At 50.5% G+C, this 27,885-nt stretch overlaps 2 protein-coding genes across 6 annotated transcripts in view; one reads left to right on the forward strand and one right to left on the reverse strand.

Moving 5' to 3' along the window:
• Positions 1 to 14,980, forward strand: part of PPP1R7 (protein phosphatase 1 regulatory subunit 7) — a 16,637-nt gene extending 1,657 nt beyond the window's left edge. For all 3 annotated transcript variants that reach the window (XM_040073892.1, XM_040073890.2, XM_040073891.2), the window contains 8 exons: positions 4,364 to 4,419; positions 5,303 to 5,368; positions 6,019 to 6,149; positions 7,053 to 7,215; positions 10,085 to 10,201; positions 11,452 to 11,556; positions 12,400 to 12,486; positions 14,595 to 14,980. In XM_040073892.1, coding sequence (XP_039929826.1) covers positions 4,364 to 4,419; positions 5,303 to 5,368; positions 6,019 to 6,149; positions 7,053 to 7,215; positions 10,085 to 10,201; positions 11,452 to 11,556; positions 12,400 to 12,486; positions 14,595 to 14,771 — 902 coding nt within the window. In that variant the 3' untranslated portion in view covers positions 14,772 to 14,980. The remainder of the gene's footprint in view (positions 1 to 4,363; positions 4,420 to 5,302; positions 5,369 to 6,018; positions 6,150 to 7,052; positions 7,216 to 10,084; positions 10,202 to 11,451; positions 11,557 to 12,399; positions 12,487 to 14,594) is intronic.
• Positions 14,981 to 22,538: 7,558 nt separating this feature from the next.
• Positions 22,539 to 27,885, reverse strand: part of HDLBP (high density lipoprotein binding protein) — a 38,947-nt gene continuing 33,600 nt past the window's right edge. For all 3 annotated transcript variants that reach the window (XM_040074534.2, XM_040074536.2, XM_040074537.2), the window contains exons 25-28: positions 27,570 to 27,755; positions 26,036 to 26,152; positions 25,491 to 25,619; positions 22,539 to 24,871 (exon numbers count right to left, since the gene is read on the reverse strand). In XM_040074534.2, the coding sequence (XP_039930468.1) occupies positions 24,785 to 24,871; positions 25,491 to 25,619; positions 26,036 to 26,152; positions 27,570 to 27,755 (519 nt within the window). In that variant the 3' untranslated portion in view covers positions 22,539 to 24,784. The remainder of the gene's footprint in view (positions 24,872 to 25,490; positions 25,620 to 26,035; positions 26,153 to 27,569; positions 27,756 to 27,885) is intronic.

A 27,885-nucleotide genomic window follows, 5' to 3' on the forward strand; every position in this document is an offset into this window, starting at 1 on the left:
ATCCCTGGGAAGCTGCCCTACAGCCATCTTCCTGCAGTCTCAATAAATTCTAGTGTGGTCGTTGCTAGAATAAAGTCGCCTGCTTTTTATAGATGTAGACCTTTATAGTATTAGACCTTGGGGTTTTTTTTTTTTGTTTTGTTTTCTTTGTTTGTTTACCCGTCCGTGTTTCTCTTTGAAATATTTGATATCAAGATGCAAAACGTCTTTATTAATTTTTTTTTCTTTTAGGGAAATTTGGAAACTTTGTGTGGAAAAATGATGGAAATTTTCATTAGAAGTTATCACGTGGAGGTTTACATAATTCTACCCTAGTTTATGTAGTTTTTGCCTAAAGAATTGCTAGGTTCCTTTGGAAGGCAACTAGACTAGCAAAGACTATTTCTAGATGGATCGTAGGAACCTGTCCATTTTATTGTTTTAATTTCAAAGCCCTAAGACATCTCAGAATTACGTCATTGGATCCTCTTGGGTTTAAAGATTTCCTATTGATCTCACCGTTTGTATTAGAACACGGGGTAGAAATATTGAGATCCTTTAAGGTCTGTGAATGTTTGATGGAAGGGTTTTCAGTGGCTTGCATGGAACTTGTCAGAGCAGATCCGTTTCTGCAGACCCCGAGCTTTTGGTGCAACCTGAACCTCATTCTTTTATCAGAGATGTCCATGTGATTATTATTGGGATGCTGGAAAGGAAATAATGAAACAAATTTTAGTTCTTACAGTGGATCCCTCCTTTTAACCTCGCACGTTGGGATTTGCCAAAGTATTTTTCAAGCTAGTAAATTGTTACTAGAATTTTAAATCTCATAACTAAGTGCACTCTATATAGGTCTGATTTGTTGTTGATAATTTAAACCCCTTAAATATTGAAAAAGAAATGCTCTTCCATGGGCAGGTCATGGCTTTGCAAACTGCATCCCAAGCGCTGTGCCATTGATAGAACCACGCAGATCAGACAGAGCTTTCCTTTGCATGCCTGGAATCCTGAGTGTTTGCTCAGCTGGCAGGATTTAGCTGTGTGTTGGAGGTTATATTTTGCACATTGTTCCCCTGGGAATTCTATGAAAGGACCTACAGAAGTGATGTACTTTTACTCCTGCGAAAGCGAGAAAACACATTCAGATTTGTTTGCTGAATTACATTTGGGTACTGTTTAATATAATGACCGTATTGTTACTTTTTCCAAACTGTCAGCATTCGGAAAACTAGGGCAGGAACCAAGCAGAGGAATAATTTTTGAGCATTCAAGATAGTTTCCGCGGCCAGCTTTGAGTTTCTCAGCTGAAAGGAAAATGATGAGTTTTCCACATTTTTTTTCACGGAAGATCTTAAGCAGAAAGAGCTTGAGCAGCTGAAATTTCAAATTCATCATTTAGCTAATTCTCTGAGGAATAGAGCCTCTGGGTAGAAAACTCATAACTGAGCTATTTATAATATTATTCATGCATATGCACTTTAAAAGTGTAGTTAGGCTTTTTGTTGATTGAAGTGCTGGTGGTACTGTGAACTTATGTAACTCAGGAATGACTGTTCCCACTGTGGAATTTGGGTTTTCTGAATGGTGGATTTTTTTTTTTTTCCACCTCTGCAAAGGCATGTGGCTTGCAGGCATAGGTTACACAAAAATTCACTTAGGAAACTTCACTGCCAGCGTGATGGTTTTTTTCCCTGTTGAGAAATGTGGAGTAAAGCAATTTGCAAGGGAAATTGCAGTTCTGGCTGTAAAGTGCTTGTAGGAGGGTCAGTTTAGAGTTTTTTCCTATCCAGTCAGTTCATAAATAAAATGACATCTAAATGACTATAAATTTGCTAGAACCATTTTTCTTTTTTTTTCTCTTTCCTTTTTTTTTTTTTTTTCCTTTTTCTGTTCTTTGAGAGAAAATGTATTTTAACATTTTCATACCAATACTGACTTACAGCTGCTACACATCTCCCTCAGGCTGCTGTTCTTTATATACAGTGCATAGACTTCATGACAGTTGGCTTTATTACGCAGCAGCAGTGCCTGTGTGTTCAGTTTTAAATTTATTTTATTTTTATTTTAGTGAATTCCATGAGTATCCTGTGCAATTTGGTTTTGCAGCTTTGGATTTGAGTGCTGTTTTCCACACTGGCTATCATGAGTGGTCTCTCAAAGCCATATGTCAGAATTAAGGGGAGCTACCTTTTGACAGGCCTCAGAACAGAGTATTTAACACATTACCTGAATCAAGTGTTTAGAAATTAAAATATTCAAGCTTACTAGCCCAACAAAGTCAATGAATTTTTTTACTTGAATGGGGCTTTTTGCTGAAGACTTTTTTTTACCAAGTGCGTGATTGCCTTTACTGTTGGACAACTTTAAAGTCTCAAAGGACTTGAAACTCAAAAAGTTCCTTCACCATGAGCACAATTTTACTGCCAGTATGGCTCAATACAAGGGGCATAATTTGGATTTTTTCGTGTGACATCTCAAACAGCCGTTCTTCCAAACTTGGGCACTGTTCCTGTGGGCTGTCAATTCAGCAAGACCGCTTGCTTGGCTTGGAGCACTCCTCACTGTCAGTCTTTGCACCCAAGAACCAGATCAAAGAGCTGCAGCCTTGACAGCGGCAGGGTGGGGTACCCCACTGCCCTGTTGAGGTGCAGAGCTCCTGATATGGAGCTCAAATAGAAACAGCAGGCGTTGCTCACTGCGAATTGCTGCCAGGCACATGGATGTGTGTCAAGTTTTGGTGGCATTGCTATCTTGCTGTTCAACATCCCCAAGACTCCCAGTGTCGCTGTAGGACACGAAAGAAAGATGAGAGACTCCGAATATTTCAGAAGGCAAAGAGCACAGAAAAGCTTTATTGTCTAATTCTTACCACCTTTTATAAGGTGTTCTATAGAGACCCAAAATGATTGGTGAACAGGAACGACACCTCTCTAATCCCATTGGTGAAACTAGAGAAACAGCAAAACAACACCTGGAGAAGGATTGTTTTGGGAAAGGAGTGTTGTTTGCCAGGATTGTTTTGAGAAGAGGCTTTCTTGAGGAATTTTCCCTTAGGAAAAATTATCAGCTGCTAGCAGGCTAAAATCTCTTAGATGCAAAAAATATCAAGCCCACATACCAGCTCATTTTGCATTCCCAAAATATGCTTCCTGCTAATTTGTGCTATTAAAAAAGAATTAAAATAGGAGGACTGCTTTTTCACTTCTGTGAATCAGTTCAGTGAGTCTCTTTCCTGTTTAAATGTCCAGGCAAGGGCAACAACCCAAACACAGGAAGGTCAGTGATGATCTGTGGACCACCAAACCCTTGGAGTTGGATGGCAGCATTACAAATGGTGATGCTGGTACTGTTTGTGCCTGCACTACTGCTTACAAGGCCAAGCATTAGCAGGAGAAACACTCCTTAAATAGGAGCACTTGACATTTACAGGGATGTTTTAACCATGCTGGGCTGTGAAAATTGTCACTGCTCCTGGGTTAAGGGAATGAGCTTGCATATATGCAGGAGTTAGTGCAAAGCCTTTGGGATGTGACTGTAATTAAAGTTGCTTGAGTTTTAGGTGGCACCCAGAGAAGCTTTGCACATGAGGTAGAAAACTTTGCTTGTTGTATGTCAGTTTTGCGAAGCTGGATCAGACTTTGTTTTTCTTCAGAAATTGATGCAAGCAGCACACCATCTCCAACAAATGGGAACGGGCATGAATTATTCAGCACGAATTCGCCAGTAAATTTCCCTCCCTCGTGTGCTATGGTAGAAGCACAGCAAATGCTGGGGTGTTTTCCAGAGCTATAAAAGCGTTTCCCAAGGAAATTCATGCAGTGGAATAAGCAGTGTTGTCTGGCATAGTACAGAGTTCAAACAAAGGAAGGGAGATCCATGCAAAAGCGCTCACAGCAGTGGCATAAAGTGTCAATGCTAATTCAAAAAAACCCCCAAACCTTCAGGGTGGGATTGTTGAGATGCTTGGTCATTCCTGGTCGTCTCAGGAGACATCTCAGGTTACGATTCCTCCTTGGCGAGGTTTGGTTGTCAGGTTGTCAGAGGAGCACAGGCGCTTTGGATGGGGTCTCTTTGAAGGGATGATGGCCCTAGGTGTGAAGGAAAGGCATCCTGCCCACTCTTGAGTCTGCAGTTTTCAGCAACCACAGAGGCAGCTTGGGCAAGGTGCTGACCTGTGTGTCTTTTGCATCTGGGCATGAAATCCTGCTGATAAGAAAGTTTTTTTTCCATAAAGAGCTGTTGTGGTTTTAATGAAGCATGATGTCTCAACTGTGCCTCTCATGTGTTTCTTCTCCTGAGGAGCATTTTCTCTCTGGATGCTGGCTGTTATCCTGCCTTTGGCTGTCTGGTACAGGAGTTCATGATGTGTTTGCTTCTCCTGCAGGGGAAGCGGAGACACCAGTGGACATGGAGACTATTAGCCTGGACCCAGAAGCTGAGGTAAAGGCAGATTTTTGTCCTTACGGGCTTTATACAGCAGGAGGCAAAGGCAAGTATTGAAACCTGATTAAAAGATCTAATTCTTCTGAAGGTGCTGGCTGCTGTGAGCTGATTCAGAGCCTTTAGACTAGAAGTGGAGGTGTTTCATTTTTCATCACTAGCTGAAACATTTTGTTAGCACTTTAGAATTTTAAATCAAGCACAGATGCACTCAAAGTGTGTCTGTGTTGCTGGGCTACGAGCTTCAGGGAGTATGTTGAGTGAGCTGTTTGCTGCTGTGAGCAGGCACAGTGACTTACCCAGCCCAGTGCCCTGGCATCAGCAACCTCGTGAGCCCTTTAGCTGCAGAGGGTTTGAGCTGGGCTGGGGAAGTCAAGTCCCTTTGGCTTTCAAAACTGGAGCGTCTGGGGCTGATCAGCACAGATGTGGAGTGCCTCAGCCGATTGCCAGTGCACAATTAACACGCACAGCACTGGTTATTCAAACTGTCCCTGCTTCCTGCTCATCTGGAACTGGAAATGGCAACTTGTGTTCCAGTTAAGCCCTAGCAAGGTAGGTAAGAGAACTTTATGCAGAACTTTAGGCAGGAATTTTTCTCAATAAATTTCTGAAGATTTCTAATTTTGGTAATGCTCAGACTCAGGGAAAGGGCTGTTGCATTTTGCAGATAGTGCATTTGCAGTTGACAGGTTTAGGCCAATGTGACCAAGTGTGTCTCAGCTGTGGTGGTAAAATCATGTGCCAAACCCATTTTACAGATGCTCTTTGAAGGGAAGTTTTAATTTTGTAAAACTATCATTTCCTTAGAACACAGCACCAGGTTGATCTTTAAAGACCAGACTTGTTTTGAAACAACTGCTAAATCCCTCCATTTCTCTTTAAGGATGTTGACTTGAATCATTTCCGAATTGGGAAGATTGAAGGATTTGAGGTGCTCAAGAAAGTGAAGGTAACAGTCCTGGGGATTAGAGAATGCCTCTTGGAACTGGGGATTTTGTAGATCTAATCTATAAGAAGGCAGATAGACATTCTCTTTTTGGCTGAGATTTAGTGAGTTTGCTTCGTTTTTAGCTGAAGAAAATAGTGTTTACCTGTTTGTCAGGCAGTAATAAAAATCTTGGGATTTTGCAAGTTTGTTTTGAAAGTGGAGAAGAGACAATGCATCAGGGCACATCCTGGACGCAGCAGAGTGAACACAGAACAAGCTGGGTGGGAAAGGATCTCTGCAGGGGTCAAGTAAAGCCCTCAAAGCAGGCCCAGTTAGAACATGTTGCTTAAGGCCTTCTCCAGTTAAGCTTTTGAGTATTTCCAAGGATGGAGATTATGGAGCCTCTCTGGGCTGTTGTTACTGTGTCCGACCATTGTGGTTGAAAGATTTCCTTCTGTAGGATTGGAGCATACCAAGAAAAGATTGTATTAAAAAAAACCCCAAACAACCGAACAAAACCCAACAAACCACTAACAACCCAACAAATTCCCAGCAAAACCGAGTGGGGAAACCCTCCCACACACCTTTTTGTCTGTAAGCCAACAGGCATTACGTGCAGTCCTTCATCTCCATTTTCCTGTTTCTTTTTTAAACTTTTCCTCAACGGTTAGACTCTGTGTCTCCGTCAGAATTTGATTAAGCACATTGAAAACCTGGAGCAGCTGCAGACCTTGCGGGAGCTGGATCTCTATGACAATCAGATTCGGAAGATTGAGAACTTGGAGTCCCTGGTGGATCTTGAGTGAGTCCAGGGGAATCACCAGGACTGGGTTGGGGGTGGTTTGCTGCTCGCTGTGTAACTCATGCTGTGCTTCTTCCAGTGTTTATCACCCAGGCCTGTCTCAGAATTTATTTTGGTGCTCTGTGAAGGACAGTGTCTGTTCTCGATTGATATTTAACCTGTGCAGTAAATGAGTTTCATTATCCTGAAGCTCCCCAGGGACAGGCAGCTGGAAGTGAAAGCTGTGCTGTGTAAGGCAGTGAGGATGGCAGGTGGCTGCAGCTTCCACACAGGTGTGGGAGCTCTCAGGCCCCCTTTGCTCTTGCGGGGAGGGCTCTGTGTAACAGGTTTTTATTCCTGCAAAAATAACAAGAGATTTAAGTAAAGGGTTTTTGGGGGTTTTTTTTGTTCTTGTTTTGAAGAGTGTTAGGGGAGAAGTAAGTACCCTTCCAAGTTTCCGAGTTTCTGGCACTTGCCTGGATCCCTCTGGAGATACATCACCAAGCTGTTCCCATGGGGCAGGACTGGCTCGCTTCTCACCATCACAGCTGCTTCCTGCCCAGGGGAGCCCTTGGCATGGTCCTGTCAGAGGCAGATCTTGTAGGCAGGTGCCTTTCCCAGGGAAAATGCAGAATGGCTTCCTCCCACCCTGGCAGCTCCATGGCTGGGCAAAACAATGGCCGTCTTCTGCATGTGGCAGATGATTTTTGGGTTTGGTTGTCTTTTTGCTAACACACTACAGAAGTATTTTGAAAGTTTTATTTGTTGTATTTTCTCATTTTAAAAAAAAAGCATTCATGACTTCAAGGCCTAGCAAAGGCTTGATCTCTGCAGACAGAGATCTACAATTTACAAATGCTCCTTTCATCCATGATTCATCCATGCCTGATGGACCGATGAGACCTTTGGTTTGTTTTACCTCAGGATCCTGGACATCTCCTTTAATGTCCTGCGGCACATTGAAGGACTAGATCGGCTTACCCAACTGAAAAAACTCTTCCTTGTCAACAACAAAATCAGCAAAATTGAGAATTTGAGCAACTTGCAGATGCTGCAGATGTTAGAGTTGGGGTCCAATCGAATTCGGGTAGGTTTGCTCTGTGAGATGTTGGCTGGAGAGTTTTCAGCTCTTTGGTGTGAGACTGGCATTTTCTGGAAGTGCACTGCATTGACTTTGATTTGCAATTTTGTTGGTTTTTATTGTTCCAGTCACTCGCTGTGCTTATTGCTGTGCATGCTGGAGCCTTTCATTATGCATTAGTGCCTGGCTACTAAATCACCATTAGTGAACTTCTGTCTTCAGTGAACTCGTTTATCCCCTCTGTGTTTCCTTTTGCAGGTGGTGGTTTCTTCCCGCTAGAGAACCAAGCCTATCAAAGTGGCAATTGTTTTCTCTTCCCTTTCTCTTTTCCCAGACTGGGGCTGAGTCCATGAAGCCTGTTGGAAACAGGATGAGTTTGATTTGCAGGTGCAATTGACAGCCTGCTATGGCAGTCAGGCTTGTTTAGGAAAAAGATTTTCTTGAGGCTTTGCTCTGAAATGCCTTTAAAACCTAAAACTTGGTACTCTGGTGCTGATTGCTTTGGGGTTTTATTGTGCAGTTTGTGGCTCTTTCAATTTAAAATCTCTGCCACTTTCAGGAGAGCAGTTGAGTAGTCTCTCCTGTCCCTAGGGTAGGGTTCTCTGTATTTGCCCAGTTCATAAGAGAATTGGTCAGACAGATGACACAAAAGGCTTGCAACATGCAAAATAAGCTTTTTTAAAAAGCTTTTTTAATTACAGGCTCTTTAGAAAATACTCATAGAAGACCAGTGCATTTCAGTCAATGTGGTGTAAGTTAGTGCTGCTCATTTATAGTCTCTGAGAAATTACTTGAAAGATGAGGAGAAGATCTGTTTGTCCTTTTTTGTTTCAGGACTTGTGGAAGAACACTTAATCTTTGTATAAGAGAAGGAAACTTCAGCTGTTAAAAACAGCCTTCTAAGGCAGAGATGTGTGCTGCTTTTTTGAAGAGGAAAAATTTTGGTTTGCTCCTAAAGCTAAACTGGGCTGAATTGTTTTCCAGGAATTTCTGCTTTGGAAGTGAAATTATTTAGGGGAATAAATACAGAGTATGAGAACATCAGCCAGGTCAGATGAGGGATTAGGAAGCTTGGAGTTTGCACAGGATGGGGGAACAGGAGTTACGGAGAGAAGCCCTTGGCATTTTTCGGAAGCAGAGCAGGCTCAGCACACTGACCCTTACATTACAGAAGTTGGGTTAAGTAAAACTGCACTGTGTTCTGGATCTGAGCATCATTTTCACCTGGGATAAAAGGGAATCCAGCTAGATTGCTGCATTGATACTTGGGCAGTACATTGTCAATAATGTTGTCAAGCCAAGGAGTATCTTTTTAACAGTGAGGTTAGATTTATTTTATGTGTGTTTTATCAGTGTTGAGCCTGAGCTTAACAGAACAAACAAAAAAAAAAACCCCAAAATTGTCACTGTATGGGTAACACAGGCTTCTTAAATTACTTTCTTTTTAGTGTTTTGGTGTTTTTTCTGTTTGTCTGTTAATTCTGTTCTGACTTCTTCACACAGCAGTGTTCTGTGCTTCTAATTGTTTTATTGGAGTGAGGAGCCTGTGACTTGGCTTGGCACAAAGAAATCTCACGGTACCTAGAACTCCTGGGCTGGTTTTCTCTTGCTGTGGGGTGCCTTGGCTGTGTGCTTCACAGCTGGACATACCCATAACTCTTTAGGGTACGAGCCTGTGGACTCTTCAGGCAGTGTTCAGGTGCCTGTTTGACTTCTCCCCTGTGCATTGAAGCTGCTGCAGCAGGGCTGTTCCTGCCTGCTCTGCTGCACACTCACCCCTCTCACAGTGCCCTAACCTTGGAATCCCTCACAGCTTAGCACTTCTTGCTCTGTTTCTTTTGGGGAGCTGAACCTTATGCTTGAGCTGACGTATTTAATGCTTTTTTTCTTAAAGTTGGACCGAGGCAGCTGTAATGGAAGCACTTCTTTACTTGTTCTTAGGTTTTCATGTCCATCTGCTCCTTTCCTCTCCCTGTACTGAGTCATCAGTATTTCCTCCACAGGGTGGAGAAGCTGCCAATGAGCAACAAATCTATAATTTTTCTTGCAAGGTCAACACAGGGCTAAGTTCATAGTCTAGAAGGGGGGTGAATACAAATTTGAGCTGATTAACGTTGTGTTCAGTCTTCTGTTGTCCTTTGCAGGATAGAGGTTGAAAAATCTTCTTACCTTTCCTGAGTGTCCATTCTTCCTTATGCTATTATTACATGCACAGGTAAACACACACACACAGAGTAATCCAAGTGGTGCTAGGACTCAGTGGCCTGGCTCTCCAGCACTATTAATTGGAAATTTTGGCAGGGAAGAAGCATGTGGAAGAGCTGAGATGGACACACAGCTGTGGGTGGCAGGAGCCCTTTGTAACCTTACACGTTTTGTCCCTGTTTTTCCTCTTCTGTTCATGCTTTCTCCTTTCCTTTGCAACATCCCTGGTGCTTCACAGGGATCCTTATTTTCTCTTCCTGAGGGCTGAGCTCGAGCTAAACTGGTGCAAGTGTCTGTAGCCTGTGTGTTTAACAGGTGTGCATCACTCAGACTGGTGTGGGTGTGTTCTGCCAGAAGCATGAGTGTACAGCCAGGAGTTAAATCTATTAACACACACACCTGTGAGACTGGTAACTTTGCTCATGGCAGAGAAGCTGAACACCTTGCCTCTGTGTTATGCAGTCCCTGATGCGCAGGACTAAATTTACCAATTGTGTTTTTTTCTCCCCAGATTCTGTTTCCATTCACTAGTGACAGATTTTTTTTTGCTTCACAAATGAGTATCTTCTGCCCGGGATACCCCTCATGGTAATAAAGTGGCTACAAAGTGACAGCCACACCTACCGGGTGGGCTTTTGCAGTAACACTGTCTCCTCTGGTCCTGTCACAGGCAATTGAAAACATCGATGCCTTGGCTAATCTCGACAGTCTGTTCCTTGGAAAGAATAAAATCACCAAGCTCCAGAACTTGGATGCGCTGACAAACCTGACTGTGCTCAGCATACAGGTACTGGTTGTGTTCTGAAAAGACATGAACCACCCTGTGAGATAGGATCAGCCTTTCTGAATCCCAGAATCCCAGAATGGTTTGGGTTGGAAGGAGCCGTAAAGACCGTCTTGCTCCACTTCCCTGGAATGGGCAGGACACCTTCCACCATCCCAGTCTGCGTCCCAAGCTCCCACCTTGGACACTTCAGGGGTGCAGGGGCAGCCACAGCTTCTCTGGGCACCCTGTGCCAGGGCCTCAGCACTCTACAGAGAGGAATTTCTTCCTGGCATCTAATTTAGACCTGCCTTCCTTCGGCTTAAGGCCATTCTCCCTTGTCCTGTCACTACATAACCTTGTGAAAAATCCCTCTCCAGGCTTCTTGTGAGCCCCCATTAGCAGGTCTGCAGTGTTAGAGTCAAACTCCTGGACTGGAAGGAAGCGTGATATTCTTTGTGTTGTCTTTTTTCATCCTTTCATGCTGCTTGAGATTGACAGACACCGATAAAATCATAAAAACAAATATTTGATTTTTATGGAAGAAAGAACTGGAAATGACTGTTATCCCCTCCTTCCTTCCTGAAACACTGTTTGTTTCCTGATGTGTTACAATAACATTGAAAGTGTTACAGTGACAGTTGGCTCAGTGTCGCTGCCTTCTTACTGAAGAGGCAAGGGATGTGAACAAGCCTGTGCTGAGTGCAATCTGTCCTTAAGGAGCTTTCCAAAAGCCTCTTCCTTTCTAAAAGGTGGAATAAAAGATGCTCAGCTAATTTCTTTTCACTGAGTCCCCTACTTATCCCTATGACAATGTTTGTTCATTCCAGTATCTCTTAGAGCTGCTGGCAGGACACACTGAGTACCTGCTGTGGTAGCTGTACGTGCCATTGTTCTGCAGGGCATCAAGAGCCAGCCACAGCGCAGTGCGGTGTGACTGGGGTGCTGTAACTCCCTCTCTGACCTGTAAACACCCACAAAATGAACACTGTTCACCATTCCTGCATAGACTTGTTGTTTGTTAAGACACCAAGCCAAAAACTTTCATGCTGCAGCTTTTGATGGGAAGGTCAGAGTGTGATTCTGGCTGGAGACTGGGACTCCCTCGTGCATCAGAGGTGCAGAGATCCAACAGCTGAGCTCACAAGATCAGTGTGGGCCCAAGCAGACCATTTCCCCTTCCCAGCCATACTTTAGAGCAATGGCTTTCCCCAGTGAGCCCCGTGGGTGTGGGTTTGTTTGGGGTGGTACTGAACAGGCTGCTCCCCTTCCAGAACAACCGTCTGACCAAGATTGAGGGGCTGCAGAGCTTGGTGAACCTGCGGGAGCTGTACCTCAGCCACAACGGCATCGAAGTCGTCGAGGGACTGGAGAACAATGTGAGCAGGCTTTCGCTGACTCTGCAGCACAATTGTTGCCCTGAGCTGCTTGTGTTAGTGGCTTTTCTGGAAGGTTTTGTTCCTCGGTTTCCTCAGTTAGGTGTGGGTTGCTGAATCTCTCGAGAGACCACAAATATCCAAGCGTTTGTTGTATGTTAAAGTACCTCGTGTGGGTGAAGATCCTCCAGATATTCTGGAGTAGAATTATTTTCATGGCATGGGGAAAGGAGATGTGGTTGAAGCAGATGATCCTCAGCTATGGGAGGGCTCCTGGACACAGCTGGCTGGCTGCTGCAGCCTTTCACACAGCAGCTTGTAGATAACCACGAGTGCTTTTCAACAGGACAGAAGTGGAGCTGGGAGTAAGAGAGGCCAGCCATGGCATGCAGCTCGCCTTCCTGTCAGTGTGCATGTCTGTCTTTTTGGGTGGGATGGAGTTTGTGGAAGCCCCGATCATTTTCATTCTCACCCAGCAAAAGCTTTTCCAGAGTTGTTGGGTTTTCTGCTGCTAAGAGTTTGTTCAACTCTGCTGCTCAAGGGGACACTTTTTATCCAATTTTTAATCCTCCTCTTAATGTATTTTGAGGAAAGCTGACTTCTTAGGAGTCCTTGGCTGGCAGTTGCCACCCAGCCAGTACTGCCTTCATTTTTGTCACACGGCTTCTGAGGGGTCAGGAGCCCAGCTTGATTGAAAACAATCTTCCTTGCAGGAGTTGAGCTGAATGTGAGCAGCTGGCAATGACGTGTCTGCTCCTGACAGTTTCCAACTCTGGGCCTGGAAAAAGTGACACAGAGAAGATGAAAGGAAATCAGATCAAACATCTTTGTGTTTGCTTTTTCTAGAACAAACTCACAATGCTGGACATTGCAGCCAACAGAATTAAGAAGATCGAGAACATCAGTCACCTAACAGAGCTGCAGGAGTTCTGGGTAAGCACAGGCCGGAGCTGTTCCCCAAAATGTCAGTGCCACGGTGAGGGAAACCCTTCTGGACATGTGTGCCTTGGAGTGAACCCTTCCAGTTCTGGTGATCAGCTTTAAGACCTTGACAGTCTGCGTGGATAGAGTGTGTGGTGGTTTTACCAAGGGAAAGGGAAGAGCTTTAGAGCTGCTGAGTGGTAAGAGGCCTGTCTCTGCCTAGGAGGGCCCTGCCTTCACACTTGGGTTGGTTATGGAACAGCCCCACATCTCCTGTTTCTGCAGCTCTTCTGCTGTGAGTGTGACACAGTACCAGGGGAAGCACTGAGCTTCTTCAGAGCAGAGTTGATATGGTTATGGTATTATAAATTAGAAAACAAAACCAGCTTCTGGTTCCATTCCTGTGAGGCACGTAACAGCTTAGGATGGCTTCTGTTGCTTTCTGGCACCCTGAATTGCTGAGCTCTTTGGCTTTCCTAAGTCAGGTCAGGAAATTCAGAGATGCCCTGTCCTGAAGCATCCGCACTGTGCCCTGTTTGGGAGCTGTGTCCAGATGTGCTCCTGTGAAGAAGGAGAAGCAGCAGGTGTTCATGAGCTGGCATCTGCTTTAGCTCTGGTAGAGTTTCTGCATTCAAGGCTGAGCAGAAGAGCTGTGCTGTGTGATGTCTGCCCTTTGGAGTTATTGAAACTCTTGGGCAGGTGCTGAGAGAAAAGGAGTGGAAAGCAGAAAGCAGCTTCAGATGAACCCCAGGTGGAGTCTGGAGCCCAGGCTCCTTCGGTTGTTTTCCTCATCTTGCAGCGGGGCTGAGGAGACGGCCAGCAGTGTTACCTGGCCGTGCTGCTCTGTAAGGAGCCCCTGAAGGAGCAGGACTGAGAAGCACATTTCGTGTGGCACCTTTTGGGCAGCAGAGGTGAGGCAGTGCAGGGGCCTGTCCTGATCCTGTGCAATTTCCTCCTGTCTTTTCCTCTTTGCTGCTGCTCTGCCTGAAGGAGGTGCCTGCACTGGTTGCACCTGAAAGGACAGGCCAGAGCTGAACTTGGCTGGATTCCTTTGCAGAAACTCCAGGGTGTTTAGAGTCCTTTGTCAGAGCAGAGTACTGACCAAATCCTGTTAGCTGAGCACAGAAAATGCCCTCCTGGCTTTGTTCCACTTCAACACCACATTTTTAAAAACTGATTTGTTTGGAAGGAAGCAGGGCAGAATTTTCAATGGAAGCCAGTGTTGTATCTTCCAGTTTATGGGGGTTTTTTTCACCAAAAAAAAAAAGCATATTCAAAGCCACATAAAAATGTCCTTTAACACTTTAAGTGAACAGAATTCAAAGCCCTAAACACTGTGATAGTCTTCTGGCAGTTTCCCAGTAGCACATCCCCAGTGGAGGGACTGAGACATCTGAAGGTTGTGTGACTTGGCTGATTGTGATGAGCTGCAGCAGAATGAGACAACCCAGTGAGGTTTTTTGTACTTTATTTGGAGGTGCCGTTGCTGCAGTGACTCTGTATCCAAAAGCAAAGGGTGCTGGTGTCTCGGGGCTGGGCAGCACGTGGCCACATTGCAGCTTTGCTTCCAGCTGAAGCACTCATTCCTTTGTGTGCCACTGCTGAGCCAGCAGTGGGGCAGGAGAAGAGCCCAAATCAGAGAGCTTGGCATTTCCTCTGGAGTGCAGAAGCAGTTTTTGCAGGAAGTTTATGTGGAGGAGAGAGGAAAATGTTGCTTTTCTTTCAGTTTGGGACCTTTTTTAATGTTTCCTGAGAAGTCATAAAAGTAAAGATGGATGTCACAGTGGAAATCAATTATGCTCTAAGGATTTCCAGCCCATAAAAGCACAGTGGAGTGGGAGGTGGTGTGGAGACTGGCCTGGTGCCTTTCCTGCTACGGGGTTGGATTGGATCTGCTGTGTGAGGGGTGGAGCATCTCACCAGCAGCCAGGACAGCGTGAGGGAGCTGGGTTTGGTGCTGAGGCCTGGGAAGTGATTCAGGAAAGCTCTTCCCAGAGGCTCCAGGGGAGGAAGGATCTTGCAGACAAGGTGCTGCCCTGGTAGCAGTGCCACAGCACCGTGACCGCTTTCCTTTTTTGGGGCTGCCCGTGGGCCTGAACGTGCCTGTGTGTGCTCTGCAGATGAATGACAACCTCGTGGAGAGCTGGAGCGACCTGGATGAGCTGAAAGGAGCCAAGAATTTGGAGACTGTCTACCTGGAGCGAAACCCCTTGCAGAAGGACCCCCAGTACCGGCGCAAGATCATGCTGGCGCTCCCGACCGTGCGGCAGATCGACGCCACCTTCGTTCGATTCTGAGCCTCCTGCTGCCCTCCCTCCCCTGCCCTCCTCCAGGAAATGTCCCAGCGGGGTTTTTTATCCACTCACCACTCCCCAGGTCTTCAGTACACTGACACACGCAGGGCAAATTGTCAATAAAAAGCACTGAAACCAGGTCTCGTGTACAATGCACTCATTGTTTTTGAAATGTTGTTATTATTATTATTATTAAATCTTAACACAAGAGCCTTCAGTCTGCCTGTGTTTGGTTTTTTTTTTTTATTTTGTGGGGCAGGTTTTACCAGGAAGTGTTTGCAGCAGGTTGGAGCCACGTGAGGCCCTTGCTGACCGCTGTTGACCCTGTGACACACGTTCGGGTTAGGAATGTCCTCGCAAACACCACGTCCCGATCAAGGCTCAGGAGTGGTCTGTAAAAATGTGAAAAAAGATCTGATGGAGATCCCCCCAGGTTAGCTACCAGCTGTGAGTCGGTGCTCAGGACCTGGTGGGGCTGCAGGGGGAGTAGCCTTTTTGTACTCATGGTTTTAAACAGCTCCAAGCTCCTGGGAGGACTGGGGGCAAACTGGTGTTAATACATGAATTAAGGTAAGGGTTTGGGAGCAGACAGTGTTTGCCATGAGAAGATCTGAATCACGTCCTGCTTCTGCTGATGGCTGTGTGGTGGTGCTGTCTCTCTGCACCTGTGTTTGATCCAGGCCGTTGAGCTGCATCTCTCCAGCAGCTGGAAGAAAATCCCTGGGAAGCGCTTGCCCTCTGCTGCTGTGTTTGTCCAGGAGGCATGTCATCAGTCCAGGGGAGCAAGGAGAACACAGCAGGGGTGCTGGAGAATGTGCTCTTGGCGGTAGTTTGATTCATTCTGACCTGACGTGAATTTGAATCTTTAAAAGAGTGGGAGGAATCCCTTCTTCAGCTGGAGGCCAGGAATATGAAGCAGGACAGTGTGGCCCTGTAGAAGGTTTTAGTTCCTCGCTGTGGGCAGTGTTGCATTTGCTCACCAGCAGCTCTGCTGTGGATTGTGGTGCTGCTGGAGGTGATGTGGTGGCTGGGCTTGCCCGGGGAAGCTGCACCTCACCACGCCACTGAGCTGGGAGTGTGGTGAGAGGAGTTGCTTTGGGTGGCTCCACGTGGCACCAGCTCTCCCTGGGCACTGTGGAGGCAGTGCCTCAGTTCCTCTGTCACATCGGTGCTGTTCTGGGCTGGCAGGGTGCCCCTTGGCTGGCAAAACACAGCTGGGATTTCCCCCAAAGCTGTAAACACCAACACAAACTCTTTTCTTACAAGTGTGAGGTGAGCACACTGCTCAAATCTTCTTCCCCGGTGCCCCAAAATCCCGGTGCCTTGGCCGGGCACCAGCCCCTGTGGGGTGCGAGGGGAGCTGCTGCCTCTCGTGGGTCCCACTGAGCCCCCAGGCTCCCACCGGTCCCCAGCTGCAGCTCCAGCAAAGGCAGGGCCTCTGCTGCTCGGAGGGAGGAGTTTCGAAATGCAGCAGACCCCGGGGCCTTCATCCAGCTTTTCAAACAGTGCCTGGCCTGGCAGCCGCTTCCCCAGCACTCCCTCCCCAGCTCCACACGGGGTTCAGGAGGTGCCTGTTGGGTTGTTGTGGTTCCTCACCAGTCCCTCCCCAGCTCCACATGGGGTTCAGGAGGTGCCTGTTGGGTTGTTGTGGTTCCTCACCCAGCTCCACACGGGGTTCAGGAGGTGCCTGTTGGGTTGTTGTTCCTCACCAGCCCCTCCCCAGCTCCACACGGGGATCAGGAGGTTCCTGTTGGGTTGTTGTTCCCCAGCACTCCCTCCCCAGCTCCACACTGGGATCCAAGGTTCCTGTTGGGTTGCTGTGGGGATTGAGGGCTCCTGTCTCCACTGCCCTCTGTGGAGCTGGGGCTGCATTTCTTCCTCAGCAGAGACACGTGTCCGTGTGCTCCAGGTGTCATAAGGACTCCCCTGTGTGATGGAGGGGTTCTGGGGGGTAGATCACCCCTGAGCTTTCCAGGACAGGGATGTTTTTCCTTGGGGACATGCTGTGCTTGGCACGTGTCACCCCAGCCCTCCTGACTGGTCTGACCAGGGCTTGGGGAAGTCACAGGACACAGACCAAGAAAAATGTGATGCTGGCATGAAACCCCCTTGACTTGGTAGGAGTTAAAGGGTGTAAATGAAGCTGGAATCTGGCTCAAGTTTGGGGGCTTGGCCTAAAGTGCCCGAGAAGCTGAGGTGCTGGAGAGGAACTGGGTGAAGGTCAGCGCCGTGCCCAGCTCAGCAGGGCTCTGCCCCAAATCCCCTGGCGCTCCAGGCCCAAGCACCACTGCCCTTTGGCTGCAGTTCCAGATGCTGACATCTTTTGGTGCAGGTGGCTGCTTTGTGTGGTCACCAAGTGCCCAACTGGCTGTCCCAGGGTGGGTAAGGTCACCTTCCCAGCAGGGGCTTGGCCTTTTTGAGGCTCCCACCTGGGGACATCCTTAGTGGTGCAATTTTTAGAAGCTCAGGCTTTTCATGGCATGTTTCCCTCTCCTCATGGCCCGAGAATATTTTATGCCCACACTGATCCATCCTTACTGTAGGAACAGGAGGCCCAGCCTGTCCCTCGCTTTGAGGAGAGGTTCTCTGATGTTTTTAGGTGAAGTTAGCAGATGTCTCTCTCTTGCTCCATTGGTGCCCAGAAGAAGCTCTTGTGTCAGAAGAATTGGTGTTGGCTGTCAATGGTTTCTGCAGAGAGATGCTTTGCCCACCTTGATTTTAGCCAGGAGCAGGTTGGGGAAGCTGAGGCTGTTTGGTGTTTCTTTTCACCACATCCCTTGAAATAATGATGAAAAGCTGTCTCATTTCTGAGGAGCAACCTGATGTTACTAAAAAGGCCAAATGAGGGGCGGTTTAGACCGGATATTAGGAACAGATTCTTCTTCCCGACAGTGGTTGGGCGCTGGAACAGGCTCCCTAGGCCAGTGGTCATGGCCCTAAGTGTGCCAGAGCTCCAGGAGCATTTAGACAACACCCTCAGGCGCAGGGTGTGATTCTTGGGCTTGTCATTGTCCTGTGCAGGACCAGGAATTGATCTTCAATGATCCTTAGGAGTCCCTTCCAGCCAGGGAAAATACCTTAATGAGGGACACGTGCAGAGTCCCAGGCTCCCTTTTTCAGGTGGGAGATGCATTGGAAGAACATTTTCTCATCACTGCATTTGCAATGTCCTCCCTGTCTGCCACTCCTGCTGTGACACCTCTGCCACTCCTGCTGTGACACCTCTGCCACTCCTGCTGTGACACCTCTGCCACTCCTGCTGTGACACCTCTGCCACTGCAGGCATCTCTTTATTTCCTTACCCACCTCCCGTGTGTGAGAGATTCCTGTCTGCTCCGCTTCTCAACGCGTTTCCCGTTCCAAAACTGAGCTCACTTTGCCTGGTCTTCACATGTGAAGTGCTTGGGCATGGACCAGACCCAGCTGCTGGTGTGGAGAAGGAGTCTCTGCCCCTTCCATCACCAGGTCACACATGCTGTGGACATGCCTTGGAGCTGGGTAACCCCAAAGAAAAGCCCTCACCCACAGTGACAGAAGAGGTGCAAGAGGAGGTTGTTCCACCACCTGTGTTTGGCCGAGGTGGTGGAGGAGAGGGGGGCTCAGACGGGGCAGGAGAACACTGCACCGGACCTCTCATGTCTCCTTGCTTTCCACCTGAAAGCAGTCCTGATGGCAGGTGTCCCCAGGTGTGACACTGCCAGGAGGGGTGCAGCAATGTGCAGGAGCCCCGGGCACCCCACTGCCAGGGTCTGCACGGGGAGCGAGGGAGGGAGGGAGGGAGGGAGGGAGGAAGGAAGGAAGGAAGGAAGGAAGGAAGGAAGGAAGGAAGGAAGGAAGGAAGGAAGGAAGGAAGGAAGGAAGGAAGGAAGGAAGGAAGGGGCACAAAGGATTTGCCGTGCAACAGAGGAGCTCCACAGATGATCCCCCTGCAGCCTGGTGGGGCAGGGTGGTGGCAGTGGGTGAAGAGGCCGTGGAGATGCCCCGGGTGGGTGGTCATAGCCCGTTTCTGCTGCAGCCAGGCTGCCCTGGGGAATGGCTCCTCACCCCCAGCCCAGCCACACAGCCCTGGGCAAGAGGAGCATGGCCAATGTCTTCAGCAACAGCTGCACGAGGAAGGGTGAGGGGGAAAAGGCTTGGGGTTCTACTCCTTTCCATCCTGGAGAGGAGGCTGGGGCAGGAGAGGGTCTGTGAGCTTGAGGAGTGCAGGAAAAGGCCCAGTGCTCCATGGCTGGAGCTGGCAGCTGCTCCATACATCATGTTCAGAGGGCATGGGACCCCCGAGCCCTGGCAGGCACCATCCTATTCACTCATCCTCCTCATCCTCCTCATCCTCCTCATCCTCCTCATCCTCCTCTGGTGCTCCAGCCCTTCCCTTTCACAAGACAGGTGCAGTCCTCAGCCCTGTTAATAACCTCTCCCATCCTCCTGCTTCCTGTGCCAGGAATACCCAAGTGAAGTGGCTGGAGCCCCCTCCAGAGCAAACACATCCTTCCTCAGCTCCTTGTTTCACTCACAAGACAATGCCCACCCCCACAAGAGCACCAAGTCCTGGAGAGAGACATGCAGGGCTCTGGGTTCCATCACGAGCTCCCTTTCCTTGCCTCAGACCCGGTCCTGGTGTGGGGAGCCATCCCCCAGGAGCTGAGGCGGCAGCAGGAAGCTGAGAGAAGAGGGACTTGCAGGAGAGATCTGCTGCCATCCACAGGGCCCGGAGGAAGAAATTTCTGGACAAGCTTCACTCGGCTGGGATACACCTAGAGAAGGTACCCAGGGATCTGACTCCAGATTTCTATCCCCTTGTGGTAAGTGCTGGATCCAGGGGAGGATGTGCCCTGCCATGGGGGCTCTCTTATCTTTGATCTTCTGCTGGAGTCGCCTTCTCCCCACAGCTCATGACCCCTCTGGAGAAGGGGTGGTGCCCCTGCTGCTGAGTGCACCCTGTGCAGCACCTCCAGCTCCGGGTGCAGCTGCAGGTCAGGGGCTGCGGTGCCCAAGCTTGCAGGGGAAGGGGACAGTGCCCAGTGCTCCTGGGTGTCCCTCTGCATGAACAGCTGCATTTCTGTGGGGCTCTGATGGGGTTTGCAGCCTCCTTGCTTTCCAGGGGACCCAGTGATCCCCCAGTCACCGCTCTCATCCCACGGACAGCTGTAGGATCTCACTTTATCTTGCTTCTGAACTTCTCCTCCAGAGCTCCATTCTTTCTTTCCCTGGCTCCTGAAAACAGATTCCTGGGCCTTTGGGCAGGGCTGAAGGACAGGGGAATGCTGCTGCCATCATGGGCAAGGAGCAGCTTGGCACAGGAACTGTCCCATCAGAGAGTGCGAGCCCTCTCATGGCCAAGGATGCCTGGGGCTAAGGCAGGGCCGACCACTTCTGGGCTAACTGGTCCCACTCTGGGACCCACCATCAGCCCTTTTGTCCCACCTTGGCCAGCAAGAAGAGGGCTCTGTGAACCAGATCAGCCCTTCTTTCCCTGGGGTCCAGTGCCTGGGGTGTCCTCTCACAACCCCGACGTGGCTCTTGCGGGTTTGTGAGTGTCTCAGAAACCACCTGAGCTCTCTGGGGATCGGCAGTGAGGAGCTGAGTGCCAGCTGGGAGGGACCCTCTGCTGCCCTTCCCGTCTGGGCTGTGCAGTGGGCATCCCTGCCCACGCTGGGGGCGCGACTCCGAGCGCCAGCAGGGCCCCGCCGTCCCTGCAGGGCAGCACAGTGGCTGCTCCCTGGAGCTGGCACAGCAGCTGCTGCTCACCCCGGTGGGGAAGCAGATCAACAACCTGCAGCCATCCTGGAGTACGCCCTGGCTCGTCCCTGAGCTCTCACAGGATACCAAGGGCATGTTCAGTAGTTCGTGTCCCTTCTTTTGCTCCTCCAGGAAAGCTGAAGCGCTGGCGGTGTAAGTGGAAGCTCATCTCAGCCAAGGAGGGTGAGGAGGGGGACTTGGTCCTGGTGGAGCAGGCACACTGGGTTGTGGACCACCAGCTGCTGGGGGTTTAAAGGGCTGCTTGATGGGTACCTGGAGATGGACAGGGACTGGCCTCAGGCTGCGGAGTGCTGAGGCACTGGGAGAGAGAGAGAGCTGGTGTGGAGAGGCAGGAACTGCAGGAGTCCCCCAGAGGAAGGAGCTTTCACCCTGAGCAGCCTGCAGGGGCTGGAGGGAGAAGGGCTGCCCCACTCCCCACAGGATGGGGCTGCAGATGCTGCAGCCGATGCTGTCCTCTCACTCTGTCCCTCCCCGCTCCTCTTCCTCCTCTTTCTCCCAGCCCTGCAGTTCGGCTCCATCACCATCTTTGTGGCAGCCTGTCCCCTGGCACCCCTCTTCACCCTGCTCAACAACAGGGTGGAGATGTGCCTGGATGCCCACAAGCGCACCGTGACTACGGGCAGCCCGCGGCTGAGCGGGCTTGGGCCATCGGCACCGGGTTCTCCATCCTGGAGCTCGTCACCCACCTGGCCATCGTCAGCAACGTGTGCTGGGCAGGCAGCGGGGTGAGGGGCTGCAGGTGGAGCACAGGGAACTGGGGCAGAACAGTTTGGGTGTTGCAGGATGCAGCGCGATGAGGGGAGCAGCAGCGCTCGGGGTGGCTGTGCCTGTGCAGAAGGTGCAGCTCCAGCCACGGGCAGAGGGCAGCTGTCCTGCTCTGGGCCTTGCGTGGCAATAACTGGGGGAGGAGAAGAGCTGTCTGCTGTCCCAGACATCTCCCTGCTTCCAGGCCTTCCTCACAGCCCTCACCTCTGGTTTTCTGCCCCACGCATACTACGGGTACAGCCTGCAGGGGAAGGTGAACTCGGTGCACGCACCACCGACTGTCCCACGCAGGTGGGAGCCTGCTCCTGCTTCGGCTGGCTCCTGCTCCTTTAGGCTGGCATTTTGCCTTTCTCTGCCTCTGCCACAGCAAACTTTTTATTTAACAGTGACTTTTGGCCAGGTCCACGCTGTTCACCCACGTCCTTGAGGTCCTGGGGGCCCTCACTCACGGCTGAGCATGTTCTGGACACGTCTGTGTGCGGGGAAGGGGAGAGGGAGGCACTTCTGTGAAGAATAAACTCCCCTGGGGCCAGGTTACCTGTGGGACCCGGGTCCCAGCAGAAGCTGGCTGAGAGCTGGTTCTGCTGCGCTCTGGCGTGCCAGGCTGGGAGATATCCCTCAGACACAGAGCGTTTGGGAACCAGCATGGCAGCCTGACCTTGACATGAGCAGCCTGGCCTGACCAGCTGCTGGCCCTGTGCTGGGGTTTGTAACCTTTGAGTACCAGCTGCTGAGCCCCACTGGGTGGCCCAGGGTGTGGTGTTGGGGCAGGAGTAAGGACTCCTCAGGGCAGCCAACCCACACCTCCCATCCACTTCCAGCACTGGGGTTACTGGGGGTGTGGCTGCACGGCTGGCACCTGGCGTTCCTGAGGCTGTGGAGGTTAAGATGAAGGGTGAGCAGTGCCTGCCCAGAGAGGCTCTGGCTGTGGAGTAGCTGAGCAGGAGGGACCATGGCTGAGCCTCCCCTTCCTCCCTTACACCAGCAGCATGCCTGGCACCAGCTGCCTGGAGGCAGGCAGGTTTGTGTTTCCCTAGGAGGAGGGCACAGCCCCCGCCCCTTTCCTGCTCTCCCCGCTTCCTTTCACCCACTGCTTGTTGTGTGTCCCACCTCTTCAAGGGCACGGCCACACCAAAGGCTCGGGCAGGCAAACTCCAAGTCCTTGAATCCCTGGCTAAGCCCAGCCCAGCATGGGCTGACTCAGATCTCACCCCACCGGCAGAAATAACATCCACCACACTCCAAGCTGTTTCAGGTTTTATTTTAGAATTTATAAAATTCCAGTGTCATCCATACTCATGAGCCTTTTTACATGTTTGCATATAGTCTCCAAATTCCAAAGTTAAGGCCAAGGGATCATTGCTATGGAAACGTACAATATGGAAGACGTCAAAGAGAAGAAATGGACACATGCCACAGTCTGCTGCGGAAGGAGGGCGGTGGGGGGACAGTACTAGGTACAATCACTTCATGACCTTCTTTAGAGTGGAAGGTTGGGCTGTGGGGCGTGAGCCCAAGGCCGTGGGTGCCCTGGATGTAACTCAAGCCTTGCTGTGCAACTGGTGAGGGCACGGGGGCATAAAGAGGAGGAGGGGGTGATAGGCTTGATGATGCAGGGCAGACCTAAGCTACAGGGCATTAACCATTTTCTGACAGATGCCGACGGGAAGGTACCACCCTAGTTCCCCTTCTCCCGTGCTGGAGGCAAGGCCACCCTGTCCTTCAGGGGCAACCAGGCACCCCACAACGGGCCAAGGTCCGTTTCACTTGGTTCCCAGACTGAAGGAGAGCACTGTGAGGTTTTGGTTTGACTTCTGCATAGCAGTCTTTGCCAAGAAGAGGCGGCGCAGGAAGGAGAAGCATCGGCACGTTGGGCCTGTCCCAAGGAGGGAAAGGCAAAGCGGCTGGGCTCAGCCGGCCACGGTTGTGCTCTGTCAGTAGCACTAGAGAAGAGAGGCTGCTCGTCCGAGGGCTGAAGCAGCTGGGACAGAGGAATGGCTCAGACTGCAAGCTGTGTAGGACCGATGCAGGGAAGTGGGGGCACACAAAAACCCCACGCTGCACGCCTCCCTCCACAAAGACGTGGTTTTCCTCTTGCTGGAGGAGCTCAGACACGACACCCTTTGAGCAAGCTGTGGCAGGGCCCAGGTGCAAGTGGCCCCGAGTACAGACCATGGATCACCCTCTACCACATGATGGAGGTCTCAGGAGAGCTCAGCACACACATCAACGCCCAGTGCTGTCGGAGCAGAAGCCTGGCTCACGCAACTTCTGCAGCCCAGGGCTGTGGCACAGCTGCACCTGCAGCCCTGTACAGCTCAGCGTGCAGTCCTACGGATTCACAGCCTGCCTCAGCACCACCATGCTCTGCTCCCCTCTGGAGCAGCTCTCACAGCTGTGCGGAGGCACAAGGCTCCTCTTGCTTCTCCTACGGCTGCCCAGGTGACAGCTGGAGTAGCTGCTAACCCGTGACCATCGAGAGGCCCCCATCATACTGATGTTTGAGGTAGAAAGAAGGCAACAGGAACGGTGTGACTGCCGCTCACGCCGAGCTGCTGCAGCACTAACAGCGGGCCACAGCTGCTCCCGAGCCGCGCCGACCTCGGCTGAGCCAAACCCGTGCCATCCAGCCACACTGCCACGTGCTGCCTCTCCTGCCTGCTCACGCTGCTGGCAAGGGGAACGAGCAGCAGGGTCTGTCACGGAGCACTGGAAGACCGGTCAAGTGTGCAGGCTGGGGCTGTGCTCGGCGCGGCGCGGGGACGCGCGCTCGCTGCGCTCACGCGTGTTCTCCTGACCAGGGTAGCCAGACGTTGCTCTGGCCCCTTCCAGCTCTGTTGTCTCTACAGGCTATTGAAGGTTTTGTTTCTTTAAAAAGCAGGTTTCTGACCTTGTAGATTATTTTAAGCTCTCCCCACAGTCAGCTATCAGCATTAAATGAATTTTTGGCAGTTAAAAGGAAAAAAAGTTGATTGCACTCTACAAAGGTAAGGTAAGGCCTGGGATAAACACAAAGGAAAGAGGGCAAACGTTTTGGCTTTAGAAAGTCAAGGAAATTTATTTCCTGAGGTCATGAGACAGGAAGTAGATTCCTAGCCACAGTAAAGGAGGTCTCCTAATGAAGGCGAGAATGCCTAGTCAGACATGCTCAAGAGAGCAGATCGCTCTGCTAGCGCTTGGGAAGCTGCAAATCTTAGCCACTTGGAGTCAATTATGAAGTTTCTAACAAAAACACACACATTTAGTGTTTGGATCTGAGTGGAAGTCTTGTTCCAAAGGAGGAAAGAATATCCATCAAGAGATGAGGGTGGGTCCTAGACACGGTGATAGCAGAGGGGAGCAGGATGGGGTCTAGCACTCCAGACACCATTAGGAGACCTCTTGGGACAATTGATTTGTGCTCCAGCCGCTGGGTCAGATTTCAGACAGTAAGTATTTGTGGCAGGTTAGTGTCAGGTCAGCGGGCTGGAGGAGTTTCTGCTTCCAGGTCATTATCGTTTGGGTCCCCAGGGAAGAGTCTTGGGGGCCACTTGAGCCCCAAAGCTGGGGAAGTCTTCAGAACTGCTCATATCAGGGGCCTAGAGCAAACAAAAAGGGAACAAGTTAAGCTCCTGCCCTGCTGTGAACTTACATGGTGAGGCTCTGAGCTAAGCAGCATGGTTGATATCCCAGGAGGAGACACCATGGGGAAGGGACAAAAAGGATCATTGCGGCCCCAGGACGTCTAGGTGACATGGAGGAGGATGCAGATGAGGTGCAAAGGGCTCCAAGGGTCCCAGCTCAGTAACTGGGACACTGGAGTAGGGTTAGGCCAGCCCTGCAGCAGCACTGGCGCAACTGAGGGTGAGCTGACACATGTGTCAACTCAGAGATGCAAACACTGAGCCAGTTCTGTGCTGCAGCAAGGCCCAAGTCCCAGGCCCTATCCCTACCCGTAAAAATCACACAAAGCTGGCAGGACACTTTCTGGTAAGGATCCCCCATTCCCCAACAGCCCTACAGCGGTGTAGCCAGAGTGGGCAAGACATTGGCAAAGTGCTTTGAAAGCTGGACAGGAGAGCCCAGGCCCGTGCTCAGGCCACAGGGAGCAGCAAAAAGCTGCTTTGTGTCACCAAGGAGAGAGAGTGCTCTGTCCCCAGCACAGACAGACGTGGCCCCACACCCTGCGCCCCAGCCTGCAGCACTAGCAGCACTCACCTTCTCGTTGTTGACGGTGGCCCAGGGGGCATCTCTCACCACAAAGCCCTTGGACGGGGCCTTGGACTCTTCATGTGAGGAGGGCTTCATGTACACCTGCATTGCCTCGTTGTCCACCACATCTGCAAGCTGCAGTAACACAGCCAGTGAGGGGGGATCTGGATAGCTCCTCAAACTGGAATAAAATGTCCACCCCTCCATCTCACCACACTGCAACCTGTTCAAGCTCACCAGCCCATTCTACAACGACCAAAAATAGTGTGTCTGCACAAATCTGAGGGCCACAACTTTTAACTGGTGCAAGCTGCTACAAGGCAAGAACATGCACATCCTGGCTGTCCCAGCATTCTCATTCACTGTCCTCTCCTGGACAGAGGGGGCAGTCCAGCTGGTGTGAGGGACAGCTGCAGTGCTCAGCCACCTGCACAGGGCTCAATTTCTTCGATGCAGTGGAAGAAAATACCACACGGACACAGTTCAGACACCCAGCTCTGAGGGAGGGGAAGCTCTTGCTAAGCCCCATCACAGATTTGCTGAACACTTACATATTCCTCCTCCAAGTTCAGGATGTGATCAATAGCTTCTTCCACGTTCTCAGGGAGTCCTGTCACAGTCACACAGTTGGGGTCAGGAGCTCCACTCTGGGGAAAGCGAATATCCACCTGTAACACAAAAAGAACAGCACAAGACTTATACCGGCACATCTGAGATGCCAGAGACTCCCCATGACCCCTGTCTTTGGAATCACAGACATCACCGATGCCCTGATTGCTGTCTGTTCACAGCCACAAGTCTGTTTCAGACCTCCACAGCTCTGACACTGAGGGGTGAGCAGGTATACAGCTGGTCCCCAAGCTTGTCCAGCTTCCTGTGGACAAAGCAGAGCAGTCTGTAGCAAGGACCCAATTTCCAGCAGCCCCTGCTGCTCTCACTCCCAGAGGCTCACTGTTTTCTGGGGAGCTCCTGCAGCAGAGGCAGGAGAGGGGCTGCATTTCCAGACAGTGTCCTCACACTGCTGCAAGCATTTCTACCACTGAGCCATCACCACAAAGCACAATGAGCTTTCTGTGCCTGCCAACAGAATAATCCTGGCTGACAATCGCTTTATAGAGCTGGCCTAGTGCACCCCATGCACAAGCACTGTGCTCTCTCACACCCTGCCTTCCAGGTGGGTGCTAGAAATCTGAACAAGACAGGACCAAACCCAAAGGCTGCTCATTTAGGAACCAGTTTGTTTCAATAACTGAGGCGAGCCAAAATGCAAGTCTCCAAAATCCCATCCTTCAGTATTCACATTCACTGCTGCCCCTGCAGTAAAGCCTGCTGCTGATGCCATTTGCTATGAGGGCAGAGGTCCCTGACATTCCCAGAGCCAGCTGACTTTGCCACATCCACAGCCCTGAGAATACACCATAATTCCCAAAGTCCAGGGGATCCACAGTGGCCTAGAGAAAAGCCAGAGGAATTCCCTGAGTTGAGCTCAGGTAGCTGGGGGCTCTGGGGACAGCCTCCTCGCAGAGCTTCCAAGAGCCAGCAAGAAGCCTGGCTGCCCACTTCCAGTAATCAGAGTAGCTGACATACACAACTCCTCCACTCTCTCAAGGTCAACTGGAAGCCTGTCTGCAAGAAACCCACAAAAGGGCTCCAGAGAGGGACAGAACTCAGCGCTGCTTGCAGGGCTAACCCAGAGCACCAAGGAAGCATCCCAGGGTCCACCTCCATCTGGGTTCCAGCAAAACAGGAAAAGCTCCTGGTCTGGCTCCCAGAGAAACATGACCCAGAGCTGAGGTGGAGTGGGGATGCTTCAGCTGGTGCCTGGCTATGGTGTCCATACATCCCAGGTGCCCTGGGCATATCAGGGTACCCTGGGCCAGGGATGCTGCTCATATGCTGGTGGAGCTGAAGGTGAGCAGGGCAGCACTGGCTTTTCTTCCACATCTGTTCTAGCTGAAGATGTTGAACAGGCACAAGACCCAAGAACCACAAGATGTGATCCCCATTCAGCACCAAGCTCTTTACACAGGAGAAGGTGGCTGCCCATGCCCAGCCCAACCTGTGCGACATTGCCCCACCGCTCACCTTGAACTCATCCATGATTTTGCGGATGGCTTTTCCACGTGCACCAATGATGCGTGCGTGAACACGATGGTCCAGAGTCACATCCTCAGAAACCATCTGCTCCAGCTCGCCCACGATCTTCATGATGGCATCCCGGGCAGCCTCGGCGTTCTTCTCATAGCCAGTGATGGTGATCTGGTCCTGGGCCTGGGGCACAGAGACGTGTGAGACCATAAGCAGCTGAGCAAGCTTTCTCCCTGCTAACCCCCTTTGCCATCCACCTTATCCAAAGGCAGTGGACAGAGTTCAGAGCTCTTGAGAAGATGCTCAGACAACC

Source organism: Hirundo rustica, chromosome 10, assembly GCF_015227805.2.
Source record: "Hirundo rustica isolate bHirRus1 chromosome 10, bHirRus1.pri.v3, whole genome shotgun sequence".
Classification (NCBI taxonomy): domain Eukaryota; kingdom Metazoa; phylum Chordata; class Aves; order Passeriformes; family Hirundinidae; genus Hirundo; species Hirundo rustica.